The 27,764-nt window shown below is 37.3% G+C and overlaps 3 protein-coding genes across 3 annotated transcripts; all 3 read right to left on the reverse strand.

The window, feature by feature from the left end:
• Positions 1-3,689: 3,689 nt before the first annotated feature.
• Positions 3,690-4,664, reverse strand: LOC116187241 (mini zinc finger protein 1-like). Its single transcript, XM_031515896.1, has one exon. It carries the CDS (start codon positions 4,249-4,251, stop codon positions 3,955-3,957), a length of 297 nt encoding a protein of 98 aa, XP_031371756.1. The 5' UTR covers positions 4,252-4,664; the 3' UTR covers positions 3,690-3,954.
• An 11,820-nt stretch (positions 4,665-16,484) lies between these two features.
• On the reverse strand, positions 16,485-18,980 carry LOC116216062 (myb-related protein 306-like). The gene is made up of 3 exons (XM_031551980.1): positions 18,648-18,980; positions 17,585-17,714; positions 16,485-17,273 (listed from the first exon to the last, which is right to left on the reverse strand). The coding sequence occupies exons 1-3, from the start codon at positions 18,778-18,780 to the stop codon at positions 16,637-16,639; spliced, it is 900 nt and encodes a 299-aa protein (XP_031407840.1). The 5' UTR covers positions 18,781-18,980; the 3' UTR covers positions 16,485-16,636.
• A 6,092-nt stretch (positions 18,981-25,072) lies between these two features.
• On the reverse strand, positions 25,073-27,334 carry LOC116216071 (pentatricopeptide repeat-containing protein At1g74630-like). Its single transcript, XM_031551991.1, has one exon. The coding sequence runs from the start codon at positions 27,244-27,246 to the stop codon at positions 25,303-25,305; it is 1,944 nt and encodes a 647-aa protein (XP_031407851.1). The 5' UTR covers positions 27,247-27,334; the 3' UTR covers positions 25,073-25,302.
• Between the last annotated feature and the right edge of the window lie 430 nt (positions 27,335-27,764).

Raw genomic sequence — 27,764 nt, forward strand, 5'->3', positions numbered from 1 at the left:
ACGTATGCAACGGAGCGCGAACGGGCAGCTGCTAAGGATCGATGGGATTTGGAGCAGGAGATCTGATGATCGGCTTTACATATATACATAAAGGAGGGGAATAAAGGCTAACAATTGGAATGGCATGTGAGAGCATCTGATCTGAGAGAGCACATGGGTGATGTACATATCATATCATGTGGATCAATTCAATTAAGATATATGCATTGCTGCAAAACCTAAAACGACAACCATTGCGGGCTGTGCGGTGTAAAACCAAACCCTTTTCTTTGTCGACTTGTGTTGTGTCCCCTTCTTTTCATTTCTTATATACAAATTAAATATTCAACTGAAAATTAATTAAGTCAATATTTTTTTTATCATTATTTAGTTTTTATACACATGGAAGTGTGGATCGCATAATTATCTAACTAAAGAAACTCAATTGTGAAATGAGTTTGCACCGACATCACTCATCGTAAAATGGACTCAGAACTCTAGTCGCTTCATATAAATCCTATGATGACCGAGATCGACTACGGCATGGTACCATCTCTCATCACTATGACATTCACCTCGTAGCACCATACACACACACACACATATATGTATTTATAACTCATTTCCAAATTTCATAGAGGGTTGAGCTTCCAACTCCTCCCTTGGAAGAAATTATCAAGGCTTTACAATTTAAAAAATTGTGACTTGGCCCAAAGCAAACTTTAATGGGCTCGACGAAGCCCATCAAAAGACGGGCTGGGCCTTCAGCCCAGAATAAGGAAGTCAACGGCTAGATGAGATGAGATTAGATGGGTGGAATTGAGAGATGTATATATCGGGTGAGATGTCAAATTGAAAGGACTTTGCTTCGATAAGAGATGTCCCTCTTTGAGCTTACAACAAAAGAGAGTCTGAGTCATCGCTCACCGACTAAGCTATGGCTTCCCCCTCAACAATGCCATGCCCCCGAATTCACACAATTGCAAGCACCCACTACATAAAATTTCATATTCTCATCACCTATCAAATTAATTTTGTTATTATCCCTGTAGCTTTGGAAAATAATCATTATTATGTTTTTCTTTCAATACATAACGAAGCTGATGTCGCAAAATTATGAAGAGAATCGACACTCCTGTCGAGATCAATAATCTTTTCCCGGATGTGGAAGTTGTTAAAACATAGACATCATCGAACGATTCATAGAAGGGTAAGTTGTACTTTGAGTGGCTCAAGTACCATTTTTTCGCTTGTTTGCAGATAACACACCACCCTATAAATGGACACCCTTAATACGCTCGAAAAATCACCACATACGTCCATTACAAGAGACATCGGTATACAATTGACGATACGTACCGGAGAGATATATGGTAACATAAAATTATCAGCATATTTCATAGAAAGATTCGTCATTTAATTTTTCCCTCTTTCTAGGAAGTGAAGAGTTGAAATTTGAGGAAGGAGGTTTGGTATAGTGGTACAAATCATCGACTCAGAACCATAAGGTTCCGGATTCGATTCTTGTCAATGAAATTTTCATACACATTTATTTAGTTTTTACTATTTTTATACTAGGCTACAAGCTTCTCTTATAATAAAAAAAAACTTAAAATTATGTAATTCTTACATTTTATAACACGAGTGTGTCTCATATAAACATAGGGGGAATAGAGATATCCCCATGATCGAGCTAGTTTCGGACAGGAATAAGAAACCAATATTGAAAACCATAATTTTTTTTTTGATAGGTAAATTGAAACCCATAATTAAGATACAAGGTTCAATTGTTCATAAATAATTTGTAGCTACTGAAAGCTTTATTTAGCTAAGGTAAATAATACGAAAATATAAGTAATAGATCAATTCTTAAAAACAATTTGTAGCGCTTTCCGTAATAACTTGAATAAAAAAGAAAGAAATTAAATCATCTATCATATGATATAAGGAGATTAATTATAGCAAAGCTCTGACTTCATCAATTAGACCAAACATATCTAACATGATATGAAGTTTCCTATAACATGAAAATGAGTTGTATCGATCTATCCATTGGGCAGTAAAATTAAGAGATGGTGCCTAATAATCAAGCGAGGAGGTTTTATGCTTGTATAGAAAAATGACCGACATATTATCATAACTATGGATCTAATACATCATCTCTTTGTAAATACATAAAACAAGAGCACACGACACATTAATCATTTAATTGTAATGAAGTTGTTTTCATAAGCATGCCATTTTTTTTTTAAATATGAGACATCTTATATCTAATGTAGCTTAGCTACTGATTTATCCAGTGAATATCATTCTTTTTCTCTAATTTATTATTTCTTTTGGGTGATTTCTTATTTACTATTAAATTGTAACTACCTAGGGAACACCATATGTAATACATAAACATAATCAAACATGCCCTTCTTGTCGCAAAGAGAAATTAAATTAAACATGTATTTAACCATATACATATTATTGTTAACTCACGTGCGGTTCTCCCAACATTAACTAAGTTGCTATCCATATAAAATATGTATATACAATATGTGTATGCATCAGGTAGCTAGTAAATGTTTATCCCTGAACAACACTAATACAAAAAAAAATAAGAGAAAATAGCAACTAGAATTACATAGTTGAAACGAATATCAGATTGAAAGATAAGAAGATATACGTCGATCAAGCAACACATTTTCAAGAAAAGATCACCAAATAAAAGGCGTCTTAAACCGAGTCGAATTACATGATTTATTACACATATATATCCTTAATTATTGCTTTACATCTTGTATTTTTTTGTGAGAAGAAGATCATAAGATTGATCTGATGAAATTAAAAGGGGCTGGGGAGAGCGTACATGACATGACTGGGGGTGGGGCATGGGAAGGGAATATGATATTTCAAGCCCCAAATGATTTTAAACCAAAGATAATCTATCTTTTTTCCCGTGGGATACATATCCTAGCTAAGCTTGTTTGCCTGTCGAGAAAAAAGAACATGGGAGACCCAGCACACATCACTCAATACATACATTCATTCTATAATATAATTGTGGGTTATCGATATATCATTGTTTGAATCAAAACGGAAATCAGAGACTCGATCGACTTCATTTCTGATCGACGATTCCCCTACACTAGAAAACAGCAAACAATTTACTCCAGAACCTTGCTATACGTTTGTAATGTTAGACAATCTACGGTTTCGGCATACGTACTCGTTATAGTCGGGGAAAAAGGAAGAGGAATGAAAGGGAAGAGAAGAAACTAAAATTGTACACAAGAACATATGAAATTTCAAATTAAGAGAATCGACCAGAGTTCCATAATTGAAAGCATCCCATCATAGATTTTGTCGATCAATCACTTGAATTAATCACAACCATTAGTCATTTTCACCTTTCACTTCACTGGTTTTGCTAATTAGTTTCCCTTCACACCTTCATATTAAAATTAGCTGGAAATCCTACCCAAAAAAAGAAAAATTAGCTGGAAATCTTGAAGCGATAACTTTAGACAGTATGCGAAACTTCATCTTCATCCATGAATTCTTAATTATTGTGTGAAAAAGTAGCTAGTCTCGCGACTTCGCATGTCCATCGATTCCCCAATTTTATCATCGTATCGTGAAATCCTTATAAAATTTTCCCATGAAAGCATTTCGAAAAGCTCAAGAGTCATCGTATATATGAGTAACATATATATCGAACCAACTAGAATAGAAAATAGCCTTGCAATTCATGAATTAGGAATTAAATTTTTGATTCCACAGTCACACTTGAACAACAATACAATCATATTATCACACTCGATTCGGAACCGGTCTCCCTATCACAGAAATTTTTCTGTGACTATACAGTACTCCTAGCTAGGACTCTGATCCCTTCAAAGTAATACACATACTGTGCGTGTATGATTAGCAATATATGGGGCAGTACTCCATGATATATGTCGTTTGCATATGTATGATATAATTCGACTATCGGCGGCTGTAATTAGGTGGAGTATACTCACAGACAACCTCGGCAGTCTCAACTTCTCTCCTGTGGAAGTTCCTGTGGCACCCACAGGCAGCGCAATTCAGGGCATCGGCAGTCCCTTCCTCTCCGCTCGCCATGAATTCTCTGCACCCATCCACGGCGTACCCGCCGAGGCTGGCTGCATGGTTCTTCTGGCACTCGCCATACCGGATGGCTCGAATGGCCGACGACGATGTGTTCGACATGGACCGGGTCGACCCGTCTGATCTTCTCACAACCACTTGCCTCTTCTTCATGCTCAAAGGGCCGGCCGGCCAAGAAACCCTAGCGGTCGTGATGACCCGACCCGAGTCCGATCCTCAACCTTTCTAGGGAAGCTTTCCCGATTGGGGTTTCATCTAAATCTGAGAGGGCCTAAAGTAACTAATGGAGAAGAAGAAGAAGAAGAAGAAGAAGAAGAAGAAGAAGAAGAAGAAGGAACAGTGATGAGGAGGAAGGAGTGATGGTGAAGGCAAGGGGTGATTAGTCTTTATGGGTGGTTGATGGCTATGGAACCCTAACCCTAGCATGTGTGTTATATTTATAAAATTGCTCTGGTGGACTTGAAAAGAGGGCCACGAGCAAAGAACAACCCAGCTTTTATCATTTTCTCCATGTCGTCATACTAAAAGGGCAAACCATTTCAACTCTGCCCAATGCCTCCTGTCGACCAATCGTCGCCCGCCACCTCGCCCGCCTCGTCCAGCTTTTCGGTTAATTTTGCCATATAAGTATGAGAAAATTAGGTAGATTGACAGAGCCCTTTTGTCGAGAGAGAGAGAGAGAGAGAGAGAGAGAGAGAGAGAAAACAAGATGTTGAAGCATATTCATATGGTCTGAGATTCCATATGTAATACAATTGTGTCATCATAATATACATATATGTATAATGTTCTTAGTGTATAGTTACTTTTGAAGGTTTCTGCCCGCCCCTTGTTTCTTCTATATAAACAAATGAGAGATCAAGCACAACCTAAATGGTGGCTGCAAAATGACCATAGATTTTCTTTTTTTATATGATTGCAAAAAAGGAGAGAAATTGGTATTGGGCACATATAGCATTTTGCATTCGATAAGACATTTTGATGGGATTTAAAATCTCTTTCTTCATTTATTTTCTTTTTTCTGATTTTTGCAAAAAAAGAAAGGAAAAGAAAAGAAAAGTCTCCCTCTAAATTATTATTAGTCAAAGGAATTGAGTAGGGAAAAGGTGTGGGAGTGTAATTAAATTTGTTGTGGGTCCAAAATGATCCCGTAAAGGTGGGTCACTACACAAACTTCTAGTACTGTGACAACAGCTCTTGTCTCACATATTTAATTTAATTATCATTCACTCCTTGGACAGATGGGCCTATAAGGTCTCGGGGAATATTTACTGTTAATACACAAGTTGATATGACGCTACATCGATCAGTATGTGGTATTATCGTAGAGATCATTCATAACAGACTTCACAAATGAGGAGATTGGTAATTCAGAAGGTGAAATACATCATCTCAAAAATTATATTTACTTTATAATTAAGTTCTTTATATGGACAAATATATATATATATATATCGCAATTTTTAAGTGAATATTTCATTTTAAATCTCATTAACTAACTTCCAAATTTGGGAAGTGGGAATTCTAACATGTCCTTGTCGAAGCTACCTTGACTGAATTCATTTGGTGGCGCAAGAATCAAATCGGAATGAGCAGTCTAATTAACCTTTATCATTAGTTGCACAGTACCCCATAATTTTTGAAAAGTTACACTATACCCCTGACCTATGTAAAAAAATAAAGACGGTGCACCCTTTGTCTAATTTTCAGCGACTTTTCCGGTGAAACTAGATCACATGTATATCATGTGACTTTTTAAAGGGTAAAAAATGTCTAGTAAATTATTGAACTGAAATAAAAATAAAAAGAAAAAAAGAGAAAAGAAAAAGGACACCAAGACACGACCTCACCGAAGGAATAACAGTACATGCAAAATCTAGCAACCCACCTCCACTGTCCAACGATGCTTTCCTACAATCAATCCTCCATTTGGGTCGGCCTCCACCTCTCGAAGATCCACCTCCACCTCTCGAAGATCCACCTCCACCTACCTGGTGAATAAAGAAGTAGTTGGCAATGAGTTCGAAATTGACAAGGAAACCATGAAATGTTGATTCGAAATCGACGGAATGTACAATTTCACCGAGAGCTCAAGTTCTCTCCTCCTCCGCCATTCCAAAGCTAAGCAGAGTCCGTGTTGTCGACGATTGCTCTTGTGAAAGGCAACATCACTAAGTTGTCCATGGATGGATTCCCCAATGCAATCTTCTGCACTCTTTCTCCTCTCTATTACTTTGGGTGAAGTTTAAGCTCGTTGGAAACTGCCACAAGTTGAAAATTGCAATGAATCATTCACCATATTGATTTTTTTTCCCTTGGACAAATGCTTTTCATGTTTCTGCAGTACCCTTAGCTTCAAAGAACTAGGTCTGCTCTGTCGATGGAGTTGTATCAGCCATGTGATAATTGTAAAAAGAACACATAATTAAATTTTTCCTCGAACAAACAGATTATTTCTTTGGGATTGCTCGGATGCATTCTATCGTTGTCTGTGAAACCAACAACCTCAATCTAATTTTGCTCCGTCTTTATTTAATTTTATAATCAATTCACTCAATTGCTATGGACTTTTTTACCCTTTAAGAAGGTCACATGATATGCATGGGATTGATTTTTGCCGGGAAAGTGGGTGGAAGTTGGACAAAGGGTGCACTATGCTTATTTTAACATAGGTTGGGGAATATAGTGTAACTTTTCAAAGGTTGGGGGCAAAGTACATTTTACTTTTTTTGTAAATGGTGCAAAACACATGAAAATTTTAAAAAACATATCCTCCCATTCCTCATCCACTGGGTACGCGCTTGCTCCTCCTTTTCTATTTGTTTAATTTGAGCATGCTTCAAAAGATTAGAGTTTGTTAACATACGGGATGATGGATGCTTGCATTAAATAATATTTTTGCAAAATGATGATGGCAATAAGATTATAATATTATTTAACAGTTAATTAATTTTATCGAAACTAATGAGAACGCAAATCCAAGAGAGAAATTAGTAAGAGAAAAACAATCCATCATTATTAGTAAAGAAACGTGTGCAAAGTATCTTGAGGACCAAAAAGCAAGGCGGGGAGGGCCAAAAAACACGTGGGGGTGTCAACAAAAGAATTGCATTCGATTTTTTTATTAAACAACAATGGATGTTTAAGTAATTAATTATAGCGATTTTTGTCTCGATATAATTTGTTTTCTGATAAATATTATTTTACGATGCTTGTGCATCATCAAGGATATATTATGAGATGAGCTTGATCGTCTTACAAGTTCTTCATTCTTGGTGGGATTAGTCAACTGAGATGAAATGATTTGATTATATAGAGGGAGATCTAGAAAATCTTTTGCTTAAATGAGTGGAAATGTCGAACTCCTGAATACTTCCAAAAATCATTCATTTTCTTATGAAAAATGTGTATATTATTTAATGATTCATCATAATAAATATCAAACAGTTCAACAGTAAATTATGCGTCACCTTTTCTTTTCTATCAATTTCGGAGCCGAAAGTGATCATGAAACCTAATGACTAACTATAACAATACAAATAAACAATGGCTAAGTTGATTAGCTCTCCAAGGAGTGTAGTGGAGTGTTAAGAGAGACGGACGTAGGATTCATATAACGAGTTAGAGAGATTTTTAGGAGTGTGAGGAGTATATAAAGTTTTCGAGTTAGGGGTGAGCAAACGTAAATTTATAGAGAATCGAAAAATGATATATAAATTTTTAACGAACGTCAAAATTAAGGGGAGGAGGGAGGGAGGCGACTGCCTCTTAGCCCCCTCTCTAATAAAAAAACAAAGAGACATAATTTCTATTTTGATTCTAACCAATGAGATATTTTTTATCCTTTTATTCCTCTTCTTACGCTCCATTACCAGACCCATGTACCAATGTACGCCTCCTCATAATATATATATATATATATATATATATATATATATATTGCTAGAGAATGAGAAAAAGTTGAATAGCACTCATTGTTGACATGAAATCATATTAAAATTATCGGTTTCATCGCAAATATGGTGTCTCTCTATGTTTCTTTCTTTTCCTATTCTATTATTAGTTTCTTCGGCCGTTTGGCATATAGATAGTCGCTCTAGATTTGGAAAAAAAAAGAAAAAAAAAAGAAAAAAAGGTCTTGGGTTGGCAGATAAATATATATCGTTATTTATTAATTCCTTGTCAAGCATGTGAATCTCCCCTATAATTGAGAAAAGAAAAATCTCCCTTCTATAAAAGAAGATAACTGAAGGGAAGGAAAAGGACTTGCATTATCATACATACTGAGAGAGATTTGGGTGATGGCCTGTCATTAAGGATGGGATTACTGAGGCGACCTTAAGTGCGCCTCACCAACCCAACCCATTATGCTTTGCCTCTAAATGGAGCCACATATCTATATATATATATATATGTATGAACTTTGTGGAAGATCTTCTACCTTAATTAATCACCCCATTCTGATTTGCTTCTTCAAAATTGGCTTAAAGAATTAGATGTCCAGTGTGGATAGGGATGTTCATGGATAGAGTTTGGGATGACTGGATTTTTCCCAAATTCAAACCCTTCCCAAAACTACTAAGAATTTAAAGAAAAAATCTCAAACTCTTCCCACTAAGTTAACGAGTTTCAACCGAAAACCCATTTTTAACTCGTAAATACACTCTTTGCCATTATAAAAAAATCTAAATAGCAGCGAAAACAAAGCAAATATTATATCAAACCAGTTTCAAGAATAAAAACATCGATTACATTAATATCACTCTCACAAGAGTTCAATAACATCAAGTTTTACCAATGCAATGAGGAGGAAACAATAGATTTCGATGGAACTGTGTGGTAGCTCGAGAAGATCGGTACTTAACCGATGAGGAGATGCTGGAATAGCAGAGAGAGAGAGGCAGAGATGTCAGGCATGAGTAGAAGATATCAAGGGTGAGAGTGATGGGTGAACACTAATTGAAGGCTATTTGTAAACTTAACAAATGAATGATAAAATTTTAGAATGTGTTTGGTTTTTGAATTAAGTTTTGATTTTATTTAGTGTGTAATGATTATATTGTTGAATTATGAGAAAAAGTGTGAAAAAGTAATGAATAGTTGAGAGAAAGTAATGATTAAGTAATAATTGTGTTAATGAATTGTGAAAAAAAGATAATAAATAGTTGAGAGAATTTAATATTAAAAATTGAATTGAATGGTTAAAAAAATAAAAAAAAATAAAAAAGTAATGATTGTGTTATTGAATTGAAAATAAGTGGAGTTGAGTTGAGTAGAGTTAAAAAAATTTTAAGAACCAAACACATCCTTAGGGCCCGTTTGGTTTTATAATGTGATTTTAGAATCGTGATTTTGATTTTAACTCTACCCACTACATAACAAAAACACACGTTTCCCAAGTCAAATTTATAATACCATCTCATTTATCTTTTTCCACAATCAAAATCAAAATCAAAATCAAACTTAATTTAACTCTGAAACCAAACACCCCATTAGTAATTATACTTTAATTTTTGGACGGGTTTTGATGCGAAATATCAAAAATCCTTCCCAAACTCTCCAGGATTTTGACAAAGAAATTATAAACTCTTCCCGTGATCCAACAGACTAAACCTTTTAACTATCCATTAGGGGTTAGGACAGGTTAAAATCTGTTTATAGAAACCCATGAACATCTCTAAATGTGGAAGGCCCTAGAGAGAGGTAGAGAGAGAAAGAGACAGTGATTGACTTGATTGGCACAACTTACCCTATTTTTAATAAAGCTCTATATAGATGTTCATATATTGAAAGTAAAAATAGAACTGGCTAGACCCACCAAAATGGCTTTACACATATAACATTATATGGGTACATAAATTCTCTGGCCATATCTTCATATCCTTCGTTCATTTATTATTAAAAAAAAAATCTCCATATCCCTTAATTTCTCTTTTTTCTTTGATCTCACACCAATATAGCGTATAAACGACTCAATTATGAGTGAACAAGCTGTAGCTAGTCAAACGATACTTCAAGATGCGAATCTAAAAGCAAAATGTAATTAATCATTGGTTGTGGTGTATTTGACGAATTAATTGTCCTCCATGAGGGCCTACTTTACTTGCAGGTTGAAACCTATTGAATAGGAAGTCGATATCTGAGGGGATTCGAAGTCTGAGTGAGCTTAATACACCCCGTGATCCACCGGATAAAATAACAAGAAATGAAAGCAACAGATAGACAGTTTGGATGTAGCTTTCAACGCGATTTTCGGGGGTTTCTCTCTTCCCAATTCCTCATAATCATCATTTTCCCACAAGTTGATTAAATGTGAAAGGGTAAGGAGAGAAGATAGAATCTCTGAGCACCAATAAGAATCAAATTATTGCATATATATATACATATATATAGTATACATAACATATACACACACGGATTCCTATATATACACATACACATGTTACTATACGTGATGTCAATTGTTTTTAGAAGAACATGTGGAACTTTCAAAGGTTAGTTGAGAAGTGATGCGTTATGAAAACCCACCTCATCTTGATATATATATATATATGATTACATGTCAGGCTATTATTAGTTGTTGAGAGAGACTTATTTCTTGTCTCCAACAACTCAGGGCCCGCCATTTTTTCTAAGAAAAGTTAATTTAGAGAAAAAAAAAAAAGCCGCAGGAACAAATTGAAAATTGATGAGGACTTGGGGCATCATGTCCGCGCAAACTTATCTGGCAAATTCATGAAAATTACTTCCAAGATTGAGCAAAAGACATTATTTGAAATGAGCAACATGTTTTATCGTATGAACTAATCACTTGTTAAAAATTTCTCTTCTAACAGATCACAAAAAATCTATTGTCGTTGGAGAATATATATCTTATCGGAGTCATATCTATTTGGCCTGCTAGCCCTGACCCATCACAGCAACATTCTCAAAGCGTTTAGGATGTCCTCACATCCATAGGCGCATTTTAAAATGTTTCTTTTACTCGTGTAACTCGAGGCCCTTGACCTCGGAGTGTTGGGGAATATTCACGAGCGCCACATGATCGGATCATCGCATTGCTTGTCAGGTATCACTCTTTCGATCAAATGGGAAATTCATAAAATCTAATAAAAGATAGAACAATTGAAAAATAGAGGAGTACGACAAATAGATGGGCGAGAATTGATAACCTCCTGTTTTTTTCTTCCAACCTATCACTCTTTATATCAGTGGATGATGGGAAGTGGTGGGGAAGGCCCAACAGGACACGACTTATTTCACTCTTTGTCGTGTAGCTAATTCACATATCAGACAGTTTGAGACTTCCCCAATGGGCTCTTCTTTTGGGCCGGGGGCCCATGTACTTATTTGTCCCCTTCTTGAAATTTTTCTTTGTACCTTTATTATTATTATTGGATTGAATTGAGATTGAGATGATTGATCATTGGTCGGTTCCATAATAAGACGAATCGACCATGAATTGAACGAATGAAATGTGAACAGAGCTGAAAACCCATTCCCCCACCAATCACATCCGTCCTTTTTGTCTTGCTTATCATCTTTCCTAATGGGCCCCCGTTGGGCCCACCTCTATAACGATATATCAGGCGTAAATGTTGAGATGCGGATGTAAAACTAAAATAATAGAAAGGAATCGTGAGATGCGGATGTAACTCTATAACGATATATCAGGCGTAAATGTTGACATAGTGGATTTATGATCTCCGATCGTACTCATTATAGTCTACGAATATGATAAATTGATCATGAATTGGTCCCGCCTCCCTCGTACGCTCTCGAAGACAAAGTATTACCTAATGAACACAAACACGTGGGGGGCCTCTTTATCTACAAAGCACGAGAGAAGAAAGTATGCTGGACATGCGCGCTGATGCATGTGCACACATGGGGATTTGGATGAGCCCACCACCCCAGCCAAACCAAAAGGTCGATAATGCATTCGGCCGACCCATGCCGCTACGTACTACATATGCGCCGGAAGGCTTGCTTTTCTGGGTTCCTCGACGGACTGCATAACTTCCGAGAGAGGACCCAAGACTGCCTGATCGTGGCAGCAGTAGTTGGATTGGGCATCTCTGCGCTTATGCAGTACAGCAGGAAGGGGCACACCCCACAGCTTTGATGAACTCCCGAAGTCGATATCTGGTTTGGCCTATATAAAATAAGTTGTCCTCGGCCGGTCGCGCTTATATCAGTATTTGTTTTCGCAAAACTAGCTACGGGTTTACGTCTATCCAAGGTCCTAATTAACCGTGAAATGTATAAATGCGATGAAGTCCACCCAATGTCGCAATTGGGTTCCCAGAATCGGAAATGGAGCCCATTGCCTACGAAGACTTGGCCCATGACAAATTAAAAAACCCACTATTCTATTTCTTTAACAAATTTCTCCCCTAATATCTCCTCTACTGTGAATTTTTTTAATTTAAAAATAAAATCTAAAAAGGTTAAAAAGTTAGAGTAATCTCGCACGCGCGAAGTACTTGCATATCTTCTTAATATTTATTATTTTTAGGGTTGACTGCTGAAAAAATCACTAACTTTGCACTTTTTCTCAAATCTAGCACGAACTTTTTGAAATGACATGAGAAATTCTTAAACTCATCTTCTATTCTCATGTCTAGCATTCCATCAATCCTCCCGTTAATTTTAACGGATTTTACTTAACGGTGCCACATGGCGTATTCGGATTAGATGAGTGGCCCACATTGGATTTATTTAATAATTAATTATTCTGAAAAATACAAAAATAAGAAAAAAATAGGAGGGAAAGGGAGGAGACAGACTGGTAGCCACGGTGGCCATGATCGCGGTAGCCATCTCCCCAGTTGGGGTAGGCGACGACCTCTATCGTCGCTGGCGATCCCAATTAGAAGGGGTGGCAGTCGCGGTCAAGGCCCCACCAACCACTATCTAGAAATCCCCCGAAATCCCGCTGGATTTATTTAATAATTAACTATTTTTAAAATTAAAATAATTTTTTTTAAAAAAAAGGAAAATTCGAAAAGGAAGGGATGAGGGGGACATTTTGGGGGTTTTCTCAATTGGGGCTGGTGGGCCGAGGCCTTTCCTCCCAATAAGGGTCGTCGACGACAATAGAGGTTGTCACCGACCTCGACTGGAGAGGTGGCAGCCGCGATTGATGCCGCCGTGATCGCCGGTCTCCCTCCTCCATTTCCCTCTGATTTTTATTTTTAAATTTTTTAAAATTTTTTAATCTTCGAAATGATTAATTTATTAAATAAATTCAGCGGGGTTCACTCATTCAATTCGAATGCACCATGTGGTGCCGTTAAATAAAATCCATTAAAATTAACGGAAGAATTGACGGAATGCTAGATGTGAGAAAACGAAACATGAGTTGATGATTTTATGTGTCATTTCAAAAAGTTCGTGCTAGGTTTAAAAAACAAGTGTAAACTTTGTGATTTTTCTACCATTAACCCCTGTTTTTATACCCAAAGGAGAAAGGGTTAAACTTTATTAGTTGATCTTTTATTTTATTCTCCAGGGGACCCTATATATCGGATGAAAACATGAATCATTAGATGGTCCCCAAAATTAGGCTATATAGCTAGGCCGTGCCTAATAATGTATATATATAATTACATATAATATATGCACATATAAATTCCACTTATATATTTTTTTTCTTGGGTAAATTACACTGGTGGTCCAAAATGTTTTACAAATGTTTCATTATGGTCCAAAAAGTTTTTTTCGCTACATGATTGTACAAAATGTTTCAAAGTTATTTCATGATGGTATAAACGGTCAACTCGAGCTTGACGTCGTCAAGCCGACGCTGACGTGGCTACTACGTGTCACCTCCTTGCTGACGTGGCCGAAAAATTTTTAAAACTTTTAAAAAAAATTTTAATATTAAATTTAAAATAATTTTAATATTAAATATTAATTTTTTTATAAAATTATTTTTTTAAAAAAATTAAAATTTTAAAAAATTTTAAAAAAAAAATTTCAAAATTTCAAAATTTTTTTTTTATTTTTTTAAAATATTTACTCTTTTTTGTATTTTTTATTATTTTATATATTTTTTAAAAAAAATTTAAAAATTTTATTTTTTAAAAAATAATTTTCAAAATTTTAAAACATTTTTTTATTTTTTTGAAAATTTTTACTCTTTTTTGTATTTTTTAAATTATTTTTTGTATTTTTTTGGACTTTTTAAAATTTTATTTTCTCTTAAATGACGTGGCGTACTATGATTGGTTCCACGTAACAAAAGTGACACACAGGACGCGCCACGTCAGCAAAATGTTAACGGCTTTAAAGCCAATTGACGGTTTGTACCATCATGAAACAACTTTGAAACATTTTGTACCATCATGAAACAATTTTGAAATATTTTGTACCATCATGTAGCGAAAAAAACTTTTTGGACCATAATGAAACATTTGTAAAATATTTTGGACAACCGGTGCAATTTACCCTTTTTTCTTTAATCAATATATTGCTTATAACATGACGAGGGATGGACCTAGCAAGGAAGGTTCTCGCCGCAGCTGCTGACATATTTGATTATAACCTATCAAAGCTGCATGTATTTACATCTTTGATTTTCTCTAATTAGGAAAATTTATGTATTAATAACGTATAGATAACAGTGTAAACATATTATTTGGTACATATGCTACGTAAAATCAATAATGGTTTCAAATTTTGTGAATCATAGATACATATGTTGGATGATCAAATAGATAAATATTACTCAACCCATTCTTTTGTTCAGGACGGTGGAAAGGGAAAATGAAAAGAAAATAAATAGAAAAAAAGGTGGAGTAAATTAATAAAGAGCTGTCTCCATTTGCCTCGCAAATTGGTCAATATTAATTATGACCTAAATACATACATATATGTATGTATGTATGTATGTATGTATGTATGTATATGTATGTATTTATGAGTCGGCGGCCTCCAGGGATTGCCTTTACAGATGGGGAAGGCATGGGATGCATGCATGGATTGGCGCATGGTTCATACCACAAAAGTCCAACTTTTGCCGAAAAGATTTTTTCCAAAAGTCAAACCTTTCAGCCTTTCCCTCCGCAGACGTACATGTGTTTGCATTTAAAACGATCCATTTGCATATTCCCAAGGCTAAATTTCAACCCTACCAGCTAATTCCTTGGCTTAGATTTTCTCTCATGAATGAGTGTTGCTCTTACTACACCCAATGGAATTTGTTTTGCATTAAATCAACTTATTGATCGTACCAAAAATTTCGGTGACAATGTATATCATCATTCATTCGTTTGATGTTGAAGTTGATGTGACCCCACATAAGTCGATGCAGAAGCAGTGGAGGTGGATGGGGGGAGCGGTGGCTATCGTATCAGTATTCGATACTTTGTCATCGTCGGATCGGACCTTTCTTCTTTAACTGGGAGTAGGGTCATCCAATTAATGATCGAGGAGACAAAGTACGGTACAAGTAAATTATCGTAACTTATCAGAGAAAGAAAAGGCGAATTATTGTAAGAATTTTTGGGATTTTATGGATTCGAATTTGATCGATATATAGGAACCAAAGAATTAATGGGTTAATTATACGACAATTTTTTTTCACAAAAAGGAAATTTAAGAAGAAAAGGAACGAGGAATTGTTTCAACCGAAAAGAGAAAATCCAGAGAACATGTATCAATCATCTGTGAATCGGTGTGCCGACCCATTAGTTTTTACAATCCATTAAATGATCTATCAATTTGATTTGAGTTGCACTTGGGTCTAAGTTTTACCATGCGCAAAAAAAAAAAAAAAAAAATTGGAGGAGAAAATGAATAGTGCCTAAGAAGGGAACGGACAAAAACGAAGACAAGAGGGTCAATTATAGTACGATGAGAGTCGAGTTCATAATTTTTTAGTTAAAAGTAGTCGATTTATATATGTGCGATTATGGTTTGTTATATTCCTGACTCGTCAAGTTTAAATGAGATTTTTCTTAATCATAATTACCTACTGTCCACGATTAATTAGGAGAAATTAAAATCAAGAATACAAAGTCAAGAAAAATATAAAAATTCCATCGTGGTTTGAACTTGAAACAAATTAAATTCTGTAATTTTTCGAGAGACAATTATAAATCACAATGGGAACTTTTGTATTTTTTTCTATAAAGTAATATCTGAACAACTGTTAATTATTAGGGGATAGGGTTGATTAACTCTTCAAATTTCTACCGATTTAATAATAATTTTCTATAGTATAAGATTTTTGTGGTAACTAAAACCAACCCAACTTTGCAATTTTTAATCTTACGTAGAACTTACATTTTAGAAATTCACTTTTACGATAACTCAATGCCTACCATTAATATATACCTCATTATCCTAATTTAACTAAGCTCACATAAAAACTCCCGAAATTATTAGATAATTCAGCTATTTTCATGCCATGGTATCAACACATATATATATATGATTAATTTCTAATTTGTTACACCATGCGGGGCTGATTGAAAAGGCCTACGGATATAGCGGAAATATCTAATAATTATTCCACATAAATTAATGTGGTTCAAAACAAGGACAAGTCTTCGCCTAAGGGCATGTTCATGAAATCATCATCTTGATTCAGGAAGCCTGGACCTCCGTCATCGAGTAGCCATTTTTCAAACAACTTAAATGCCGGAACTTCGTTCATATGTTCTTCTGATTGAAATGCATCGGAGTTGGAGCTGAACACAGTCGTCTCGTGATCTCCTGAGGAACTCGAACTATTCGCTGCAAAGTTAGCAGGATAACAGTGAGTCGTCGTTGACATCCTGGATTCCGTTTTCACCGGTTTGAGAGGTTTCTTCATCCAGCCTTCAAGCAACCGAGAAATGTTCTGGGTGCTGGACGCGTACGTAGAGGCCGTTGTTTGTTCCGGCGGTTTGTCTTTGAATAAGTTCATGCCATTGATAGGCTTTGAATCTACGGACAAGGCCTCGCAAAGGGCTTGTTTGGCCATTTGTATGTCCGTTTGGAGCCTCCTCTCCCACTGACCTCTAGAGATACTGGATTGCAAACTCGTGGTGAGCTCATCTCGATCATCGGAGTAGCTATCGAGACTGGGCCTGAGCTTCCTCAGCTTCTTCTTCAAGTGGGTGTTCCAGTAGTTCTTTATATCGTTGTCGGTCCTCTGCGGAAGGTATGATGCTATAGCAGCCCATCTACGTATCAACATATGAATGTACACACCCCCTTTATTAGCGCCCATCAAGATCACAATCATGGACATAGACACATATTGTACATATACAATATCTGACCATTCAATTTTCGTTTCTTGATTCGAAAAATCTTCTGCCGGACGGCAGATTTATAAGTAGAGGCTATCAAGTCGTATCACATTTATAATCGACATAACTAAATAGGTCCCACAGATATCCTGTGCGGATTCATCAGACTCAAATAACGAGTGTAGGGACTGATTATTACTGTAAATCGTGGCCCTTGAAATATTGAGAAAGTTGCTTAGTACCTATTGCCAAGGAGGGCTTGAAGATGGATTATCGTCTTCTCCTCCTGATCCGTGAAGTTACCGCGCTTGATACCGGGTCGAAGATAATTGGTCCATCTGAGTCTGCAGCTCTTGCTGCATCTAAGCAGGCCTGTAAAATCAAACCGCACCAGCACACAACATGACATCGATCAGAACGATATTTTTGCTATGTGGCAATTGACTCGAACATATTGATCTTTTGTATATTGCAAAACGAAGATATAAATTCCACGGACCAAAATCACAAAAAGTTAATTAATTACCGTGATGATGTATGATATCATCATTTGTCTCATACGAGGATATATACATGTTTATATATGTATAGAGCAATTAAATGATCATACCTAGCTTCCGAGCATGAAACTTCATATATAAAATAAACACAGAAACTGAGAGGAAATAAATTACAACCAGCTTCTTCCAAAGAGATGAAATCTGAACTTTGGAAATTAGACTCGTATATATAAAAACACACACACACATATATAAATATATATATATATATGCTTTTTTTTTCAGTATGAATCCCGATATTTAGAAGCTCAATTACACCCCGATTAATCAAGTGGAGCAGCGTCAGCCTATGAAGGGATAAAACTCTCTCAGCGTGAATTTTTTATATTCATAATGACTCAAATCCAAAACCTTACTTAAGCGAAATATACGTCAAATCGTTTGAATCAAACCACATTTGTTATATATGTTTGGATGTATATGTGCTTGAAAAGACTCATATTTTCACCGAAAAAGGAAAAGACTCGTATTAGTGTATGGTGAATAACATAACTAAATTGGGAGCCGTACGCAGCCCCAGACTATCAAACATATTATGTAAACATAACTCATCGTGTAAACAAAATTCCGATTGCTATCAAATGTTGCTTCTCCTTACTCACTAATCTTTTAATATTACAAAACCCTTCGCTACGCATATTAAAGCGAGTGAAGCGGTAGCCCTTTCATCCCGACGGAACATAGATAAGATTGATTAAAATTACCAGTCACATATATATATAGAGGGTGGAGTGAACGTTCATACCGGTGTTGGCAGGAACGGATCTCCAATTGCTGGGGCCGTGCTCTTGGATGTAGGAGACGAGGACGATGTCTTCTTCAGGAGTCCACGGACCTTTCTTCACTCCATTCTGATCACAGCAAGGGGACCTTCCCATCTCTGATCTGATCTCTACACTCCCCTCTCTCTTAGCTCTTCCAATTAATCGTCAGCTTATTCTTTCTTCTTCTTCTTCTTCTTCTTGAACTTCAGCCTTTCTATTATTTGTGCTAGCTAGCTTCGCTTGTTAGAAAATTCGGAGACAAGCGGCGAACACCAGGACTCCCTTGTCCATACATACACATATATATAGATACATACAATTAATTCTTTTTTTAAAATATCTTTTGGGGTGACATTTAGACGCAGACTCATAATAGAGAGGGTGTAGTAATTAATAATGAGAGAGAGAGGGGCATGCAAATGCATTTTCAAAGAGAGTCAAAGTGACAGCAAGAAGCATTTACTCGAAGGGGCCAGGGTGCCCAAAAGTCATATATATGCTATATTTACCTCCGAAACTTCTGCGTACTTACATACCTGTCGGAGTATCATACCGGTCGAATCAATCATACTAAACAAAAAAAAAATAAATATTAGAAAATTCTAATATAACTTTAGATTATCGGGACACGCTTGGTATTTTAATTAAAATATTTAGTATTTTAATTAAATTATTTAAATGTTTGAACTAAAAATACTAAACTTATCACGATAACACGTAGCGATGTTGGTAAAAGATAATCAAATATACACACACAAGATATAGTTAACATGTATGTCTATATTGAGCGTGGAGAGATGAGTCGTTTCACATCATGTCAGTGATGAACTTCATTCACAGTAATTAATTAATCTTAGCATTCTGTGTGGTACTTCGGGCTTCACACAAAGCCCGGCCGCATCTGGCGTTCGATGCGGGAACCCTACTATATAATGGGAACCCTATTATATAATGGGGCATGTCCCGTTCATGCATCATCCATGCATGAAGGAATTAATAAAAGCTAAGCTTGCCGCATGCAATTTGCTTCGTATGACTCGACTGTAAGAATATATTATGCCCTGTTTGGATTCCCAAACAATAAATTTAAACTTTAACTTTAACTTCAATTTTAACTTTAACTCAACACACTACACAACAAAAATACACATTTCCCAATTCAAAAATTTTAACTTTTAACTTCAACTCAACACACTACACAATAAAAATACACATTTCTCAAGTCAATTTTATAATCACATCTCATTTGTCATTTTCCGCAATTAAAATCAAAATCAAAATCGAAATTACTTTAACTCTGAATCCAAACGCACCATACATATTTACATAGTTAAAGAAATAATCTTTTAATTAGGTGATCATCATGTCGCAATATATTCCGTGATTTGAGTGAGATATTTTGGTGTGTTTGATTTTAAAATTAAGTAGAGTTTAGTTTTGATTTTAATTGAACTGTAATAATTGTGTTGTTGAATTGTAAGAAAATGTGTGAAAAATTAATGAATAGTTGAGAGAAAATAATGATTGTATTGTTGAATTGTGAAAAAAATAATTGATAATTGAGAGAATTTAGTATTAAAAATTGAATTGAATGATTAAAAAATTGAAGAAAAAGGGAAAAATAATAATTGTGTTGTTGATTTTTATTGTGTAGTGTGTAAAATTAAAGTTAGAGTTAAAATTTTAAAAACTTAATTGCAAAACCAAACGGGATGGAACATATCTTGTGGATCGCAATTAATATTCTTTCGATGGGAAGATATCTAAGAAAATAATATTATGAGAGATTTCTACCTCTGCCTATTTAAAATGGCTTGTATCTCTATTTAAATGTCATATGCATAAAGTTTAGAAGTTAGAATACACTATAGATTTCGTTTCTTTTTCAAGTTCCTCGTGACATATAAAATTATTAAAGTTATCAAATAATAGTTTGAAGTCAATTTATTTCGTTGCATAATATATAATAATATATTTAAAATTAATCTTACATCGACTCGGCCAGTGTCGTCCGATGAAGTGATTAAATTCAAGTATGACTTCTAGACAACCCCCAAAGGAGAGTTTGCTTCTCCTCTCTTCTCTTTTCTGACAGGAATCAGTAGTATTCATCAAGGAGTTGACTTTGCGTGCATCATCCCAACAGGAAATTTATTAGTTGACTGAATTTAAAGAATTTCCCATGATGTTGTCGAGAAGTTGAAATCAGATTAGTTTTGCTCTTTGCTTCCTTCTTTTCTATGTATTATAAATGCCAAGTAAGAACGAAATGTATAACTTTTTTCTTTTTTCATTAAATCGCGTACGATATATTTTGATAATTCTATTTGTTAAAATTAATTCTTGTTTGCCGTTCATTCGTTAATGTAATCCTGGCCACGAGACATTTCTAATAAGAAGCGTGCGGAGCTTTTCCTTTGGGTGGTTTGGACTTCAATGGTTGCACCACCGAGAATTTTTAATGTTTATTAAATGTCAAACCCCGTGATATGTGTATTACGGGAAGATTTATCTTCCCATAATAATGTGCATGATAATAATGACAATATGAAGAGCTCATAAATTAGCTAGACTGAAATTATATCTTAAACCAAAATTTTTTTTTCGGTTATAAATAATAGACATGAATTTAGTATAATGAAATAAAAATCCTAACAATTAATAGAGGACATGAAACCATGAAAACCGAACCTGAATATTCGCTTCTTGATTTCCAGGTACGAACATGCACTACTGCACTACACAATTTTTCTATCTTAAACCAAATTATTAATTGCTCTCACATTCCGAAAAAAACGCATTTCTCTCTCTCTCTCTTTTTTTTGAGACTATGAAAGCGTTATCAGCCTTTTGGCTATATATTTTGAACCTCTGAATTACAGATAGTATATGTCCACTGATATGGTCATTTGATAACAGCACTAACACCTCTTGATTAAGAATCATCAGTTGGGATACATATAATTCATGGACATCTACTTATAAATATAGAAGAACGTCATCTACTGTTAATATTTTGTAGGAAAAGATTGGCCAAGATATGTGGAGAAATAATCAAAAGGGGGAACTGAAATTGAATAATACTGCATTAGAAGATTGATAAGAGCTAGCTAAAGAAGAATAATTTATCAGCTTGGCGCGATGACGAGCTTGAGATATATACATCTGCATGTATTAAATAGGGATATTTATCTAAAATAACCCATGATTTGTCCATTTTGTCAAATCTATCATATGTTTTTTTTGTCAAATCTATCCCATGATTTACTTTTTATATCAAATCTATTCTGGCGTTATCTTTTCCGTCGATATCTAACGGCCGTGCTGACGTGACACCTACGTGACAAGTGTGGCACACTATCTCTTCACGTGTCACGTCAGTACGACAGTTAGATGTTGACGGAAAAGATAACGCCGTGATAAATTTGATGCAAAAAGTAAATCATATGATAGATTTGACCAAAAAAAATATCGAATAGATTTGACAAAACGGACAAATCATTGGTCATTTTAAGTAAAAACCCATATTAAATATTCGAACTTATCCCAAAGATGTCGACAACATTATTGTGAGTTTGGATGTACTGTGTGGTGAGGATAATGATGACAACTTAGTACTCTATTGGTAATTCTAGCTAAGGTTTGATGGTATGGGCAATTTGTTGTATAGTGCGGTACCACAAATTAGCGTCACGTGCATGCCTACAACGTTGCTTGCTATATAATATATATGCAATAACTACTAAGGACTCGCTATTCCGACCGAGCATTTGTTTCTCGATCGTTGTTTTGTATGTTCATGGTTAAAGGGCCTGTACGCATTTTAATTTCTAATTGGATGGCGAAAGTTGATGTGAACCGCGAGTGCAGGCACATATGCATCTCCCATACGTCGTGGCACATATATGCAACACATATCAACATGCCCTACATCAACAAGTCATCCAGACGATGCAATCATGCTAATGAATGATCGAGAAAAATAAGGTTGCTCTCCTTGACATGATGTGACTCAATCATATTGGACCAACTTATAAGATACTCACCACCGAGGCCTGGTAGCCTGGTGGTTAAGGCCTGTGGAGGTGCCTTGGAGTTACAAGTGCGATTATCTCCCCGTGCAATTGTGGTTTTCTTAAGGCAAAAATCACGGGGTTGCCAAAAATGTATGCTAGGGGACCGATTGGCTTATGAGAGTCCAAGTAAGCTCCATCCTGCTGACCACTAACGCCTCGATGGGGGAGCTGAGCCATATGAGAATTGTTATGCCTGTCAACAGCGTCGGAGTCTGGGGGGGTGTGACTGCCCACTACATCAAGCTCCATTTGTTTTACCATAAAAAAAAACTTTATAAGATACCCAAATTGCAATGATACATTTTCTTGATGGGTAAATTGCAATTGCAATAATAATACATATTTTATTTTATTTTTTGCTAACCCGGGGTATTCGGGTTTCGTCCGACTAATTCTCGAGGCTTCGTGAACCCTCAGCGGTGCACGAAACGGGTAATCACGCCAAATGCGTTGTGGCTCCAAGAAGTTTTGAATCCAGGATCGGTTGGATACTTAAAATTCCTCCTTACCATTAGGTTAAACTCCCTGGAGTTAATAATACATGTTTTATTGTTTTACTTATAAGATACCCTTTTTTTTCCTTTCCTTTCTAGTGGATGAGGCACTGGTAAATAACGTACAACAAACGGTAATAAGAGAAATTGGCTTCGACAGATCACAAGAAGAAGTTAGCCACACCCTCTCATATAGGGGTGGCAATTCGTGTCGTGTCGTGTTTACACTTGTCCTGTCTAAACGGATTCGTGTTATCGAAGTCATAACCGGTATACGACACGATTATTAAACGGGTCAGGTTTTGGATACTCATACACGACACATTTATATTCGTGTCAACCTGTTTAGACACGTTTAAACCCGTTTATCGAAACGTGTTATAATAGGTAAACGTATACACGATACGATTATAAACGTTATTCGGACATGTTAACACAACTTGTTTATCCGAATACATTAACGCGACATGTTAATCCGATTAACTCGTTTACCCGAACATGTTAACACGACATGTTTACACGTTAACATGGAGATTGAGATGGAGGGAAGGGGGATGTGGACGGGGAAGAGGCGGGAGCCGCATCCAAGGGAGGCAGCGACGGCGAGGATGAAATCGAGCCATGAGGCGCATTGGCTGGAGCGGGACCAGCGAAGCGGTGGGCTTCGAAGGGGAGATGGTGGGAGTGGAGTCGTCGGCAAGTTTGGGAGCAGGGGAGGGCAAGATCTGAGGTAGTTCTGCGGACAATGCGAGGTGCACGGAGAGGAGAGCAATGAGAGCGTAGAAACAAAACTTCGCCATTGATGGATGAGAAGAAAGAAATCAAATCGTAGATGAGATCTAAGGGAGGGTAGTAGAGAAGTATAAGTAGAAATGGAAGTACGGTTGTGCTGTGTTGGATTGGATGAAAGAAAGGAAAAGAAATTAGGTTATGAACTTAGGAAGTTCGGATTACATAAGGATATTTTGGTAAATCCAAATACATAAATGGGTTAACGGATCACATGATTATAGTAACACGATTAAACATATCTAAATAAACAGGTTTAATCGTGTACAATCGGATTACACAAATTCAACCCGGTAAGACACGCTTATTAATCTTGTTTAAATGAGTTGGACCCGTTTAGAGCGATTATAAAAAATGTCCAACCCAAACCCGTTTAACTCCATGTCATATCCGTATTGTGTTATCGTGTCGTGGAAAATATTACTAGTCATACTCTTATGCATTTAAAGGTTTGACTTGGGGCAAATGCAAGTACCGCCGAATTTGACTCCGACAAATCCAACGTATGATTTTCGAGATTTTATCCCAACCATTGGGTAGATGACACGTGTCCAGATTGCCCCACTTCCAAGATGTGATTCAATGCGATGGTGATCTTAGTCAGAGTGAGGTGTTGACTGGTTTAGATCGTACATATCTTATTTCAGCCATGAATGATACCACAAAGTCAACCCCCGTCTCTCTCTCCCTCATAGTAAAATTCCATTTTGTTTTGTTCACCGAAAAAAAAAAAAGAGAACATGATTTCGTTTTATAACAATATAAAATATCCTCAACTTATTAATTAAGATTAATTTTTACTTTTTCATCAAATACCGGCATGGTACCGGGTACCCGGTGGCTGTAGGGGTCGGTTTTGGTGGCTGTAAGAGTCGGTTTCTATCACGGGGAACTCTGTCATCTTTGCAGATGTTTCCGAGAGATTTTATGACTGAGAGGTGGGCCAGCCCATGGGAAGTTGGACGTGTCCAAAGTGGGCTGACAATTGGGCCATTGGTAGTCTCGGTGGCCCATTGCTAATCCCCCCACGGTCACAAAACTCGTCACTCATCAAAGTCTTTCCAAGATAAGCAATGGATCATATATACTCATATGATCGGTTTCACTTGTAGGGGACAGGAAACTTTCCAAAGCACTTTCCCGATGCCGCGATCCCCAACAAGGCGGTCATCGTTCCTCGTGGCTACAGACTACGCTGCTGGTGCCACATTCGGATATCGTCATGACCAATTTAGACACTCTTGATGCACACGACTCGACCCAGCTGAGTTACAACATCACCAGTAATCCCTACAGGAACACGAGCCATCCTTGAAGGAATGAAAGCGACTCCTATCTCTAACCACGATCTCCACCTCGTACAACCGAGAGACTCTCTTCATGAACTCATGGCAGTCCAGGCAAATCCTCAAGTTCTTCACCACTCGAATAGTCTTCCCTCTGCACCATCTCTTCAACCCAAAAGCTACAGCGAGCTTCTCGCTATGCAATTCCACCGAACCTTCCTTCTCCTCGTCTTCTATATCGTGTAGCACGCTCTTAACTTCGGGAACATAACCTCCTTCCTCCCTCAACCTCGACATCATCTCCCTCAGCTTCTCGTAGGCCTCTTGTGATACATCGCCTTGCTTCTGCCCTGCCACAAAATTGTACACGAGCTTGTCCACTTCAATCACGCTCCATCCCGGAGCTTTCTTCATTCTTTCTTCTCTCATCGATTTTCTAATAGCGCCAACATCTTTCCATTTTCCTGCAACTGCATAAATATTCGAGAGCAGAACTCGGTCTCCAGAATTATTTGGATCGAGGTCAGAGAGCTTTTCTCTTACTTTCTCACCCAGTTCGACATTCCCATGGATGCTGCAGGCCCCAAGAAGGGTTCTCCACATAATATCAGTAGGCTCCATTGGCATTTGCAACACAAACTCGTACGCCTCATCCAATTTTCCTGCCCTCCCGTATAAATCGACCATACATCCATAGTGCTCGATTCCCGGTTCTATACCATACAAATCTCTCATCTTAGAAAAGTAGGCGCACCCCTGTTTGATCAACCCGGCATGACTGCACGCGTAAAGCATCGAGACGAAGGTGATCCCATCTGGCCGAACTCCCGATTCTTCCATCTCGTTGAAAAGCCGAATTGCCTCATCCGCACATCCGTGCAGCGCTAGTCCTGAAATTACAGAAGTCCAGGAGACGGCAGTCCTCTCTCCAGTCATCTGATCAAAAACCAACCGAGACATGCCCATGTCCCCACACTTAGAGTATGCATCCAAGAGGGCATTGCTCACAGAAACAATATCCAAGAAGCCAGATTTCTCCACAAATCCGTGCAGCATTTTCCCAAACTCGAGTGCTCCAGCATCCGCGCAAGCAGATAAGACGCCCGTCAAGCTCACCTCCGTCAGTCTCATGCCCGTTCTCTGCATATCCCGGAAGTGCCTAAAAGCCTCATCGTAGCAGCTGTTCTGCGCGAACCCGACAATGACAGAACCCCAAGCAACATCATCCTTCACAGGCATGGTATCGAAAATCAACCTAGCCGACTCGACATCTCCTGATTTCATCAACCCTGAGATTTGGACATTGTACGAGGCCGAATTCCGAAATGGCATTCTATAGAACAGCGACCTTGCACCCTCCAAGTCCGAGCTCCTGAAGCACGCAGTGAGCATCGCATTCCAGGTAACCACATTTAGTCGAGGCATTTCTCCAAACACTTTCCGTGCTGAATCCCCGCGCCCACACTCTGCATACATACTCACCAGTGTCGTCCCGACGAAGAGATGGGTGCTGAGGCCGTGAACGAAAGCCTGGGAATGCAGCTGAGAGCCGGCCCTTAAGGACCGGAGGCTTGCGGCGGCTTTGAGAGCAAAGGCGAAGGAGAAGCTGTCGGGGCGGGAAAGGGAGGCGGAGTCTCGGTTCAGTCGATTGAAAAGCTCGAGGGAGCACTCAGGGGTCTGCGACTCGGAGTAGCCGCGGATGAGGGTGTTGTACATGAACGCATCGGGGCCGGGGAAGTGGGCGAAGAGGATGTGGGCGTAGGCGAGGGCATGGCTGCCGGAGATTGCAGTGGCGCAGTGGAGGAGGAGCTTGCCGGCGACGAGAGGGTCGGCGTCGAGGCCGGTCTTGGAGAGGTGGGCATGGATTTGGCCGACGGAAGCGAGGGTCTTGCAGCGGTTCAAGAGAGAGAGGCAGGGGTGGTCGGAGTTGATCATTCTGCTGGACGATCCGGCGATTCCATGGGCAAATAGTTTTCATTTTTTTAAAAACTTTTTTTTCCCTCTCTACGGACGTGAAAGTCCAACCAGGCTCGACTAATTCAATTTGAATCGGATCACTCTATTAAGGGTAAAACTCTCAAATTAAATTTGTTTTTCTTCATTCACAAGAATCAAAACCGAAACCAATTCGAGTTGATAAATAGCAAATTTCGCCATCGTGTTTTATTTGAGCGAAAAAGAAAGAAAGAAATACATATATAATGTAGGAAAAATAGCTTAAAAATTGTCAATTTTTTTCAAATCTAACAATTTTTTAAATATTAACCTTAAAATATACGACATTTCATTCCCTTATCACTTCTAACAAATCGTCAATAACTCCGTTAAATATGCTAATATGGCAGATAATGGTGTAAACGCGGTGGATGGAGTCTTGTATGGCTGATCTCCTGGACAAAAAATAGTCTAGAAATTCACAAAGTTTCATAGTTCTTTCAAATGTACTATTTTTT

Source organism: Punica granatum, chromosome 8 (genome assembly GCF_007655135.1).
Source record: "Punica granatum isolate Tunisia-2019 chromosome 8, ASM765513v2, whole genome shotgun sequence".
Classification (NCBI taxonomy): domain Eukaryota; kingdom Viridiplantae; phylum Streptophyta; class Magnoliopsida; order Myrtales; family Lythraceae; genus Punica; species Punica granatum.

Coding starts and splice junctions, on each gene's coding strand:
- LOC116187241 (XM_031515896.1), bottom strand. CDS start 4,251: ATGAAGAAGAGGCAAGTGGTTGTGAGAAGATCAGACGGGTCGACCCGG.
- LOC116216062 (XM_031551980.1), bottom strand. CDS start 18,780: ATGGGAAGGTCCCCTTGCTGTGATCAGAATGGAGTGAAGAAAGGTCCG. Junction 17,715..18,647: donor ATCCGTTCCTGCCAACACCG/GTATGAACGTTC, acceptor TTGATTTTACAG/GCCTGCTTAGATGCAGCAAG. Junction 17,274..17,584: donor CAAGCCCTCCTTGGCAATAG/GTACTAAGCAAC, acceptor GTTGATACGTAG/ATGGGCTGCTATAGCATCAT.
- LOC116216071 (XM_031551991.1), bottom strand. CDS start 27,246: ATGATCAACTCCGACCACCCCTGCCTCTCTCTCTTGAACCGCTGCAAG.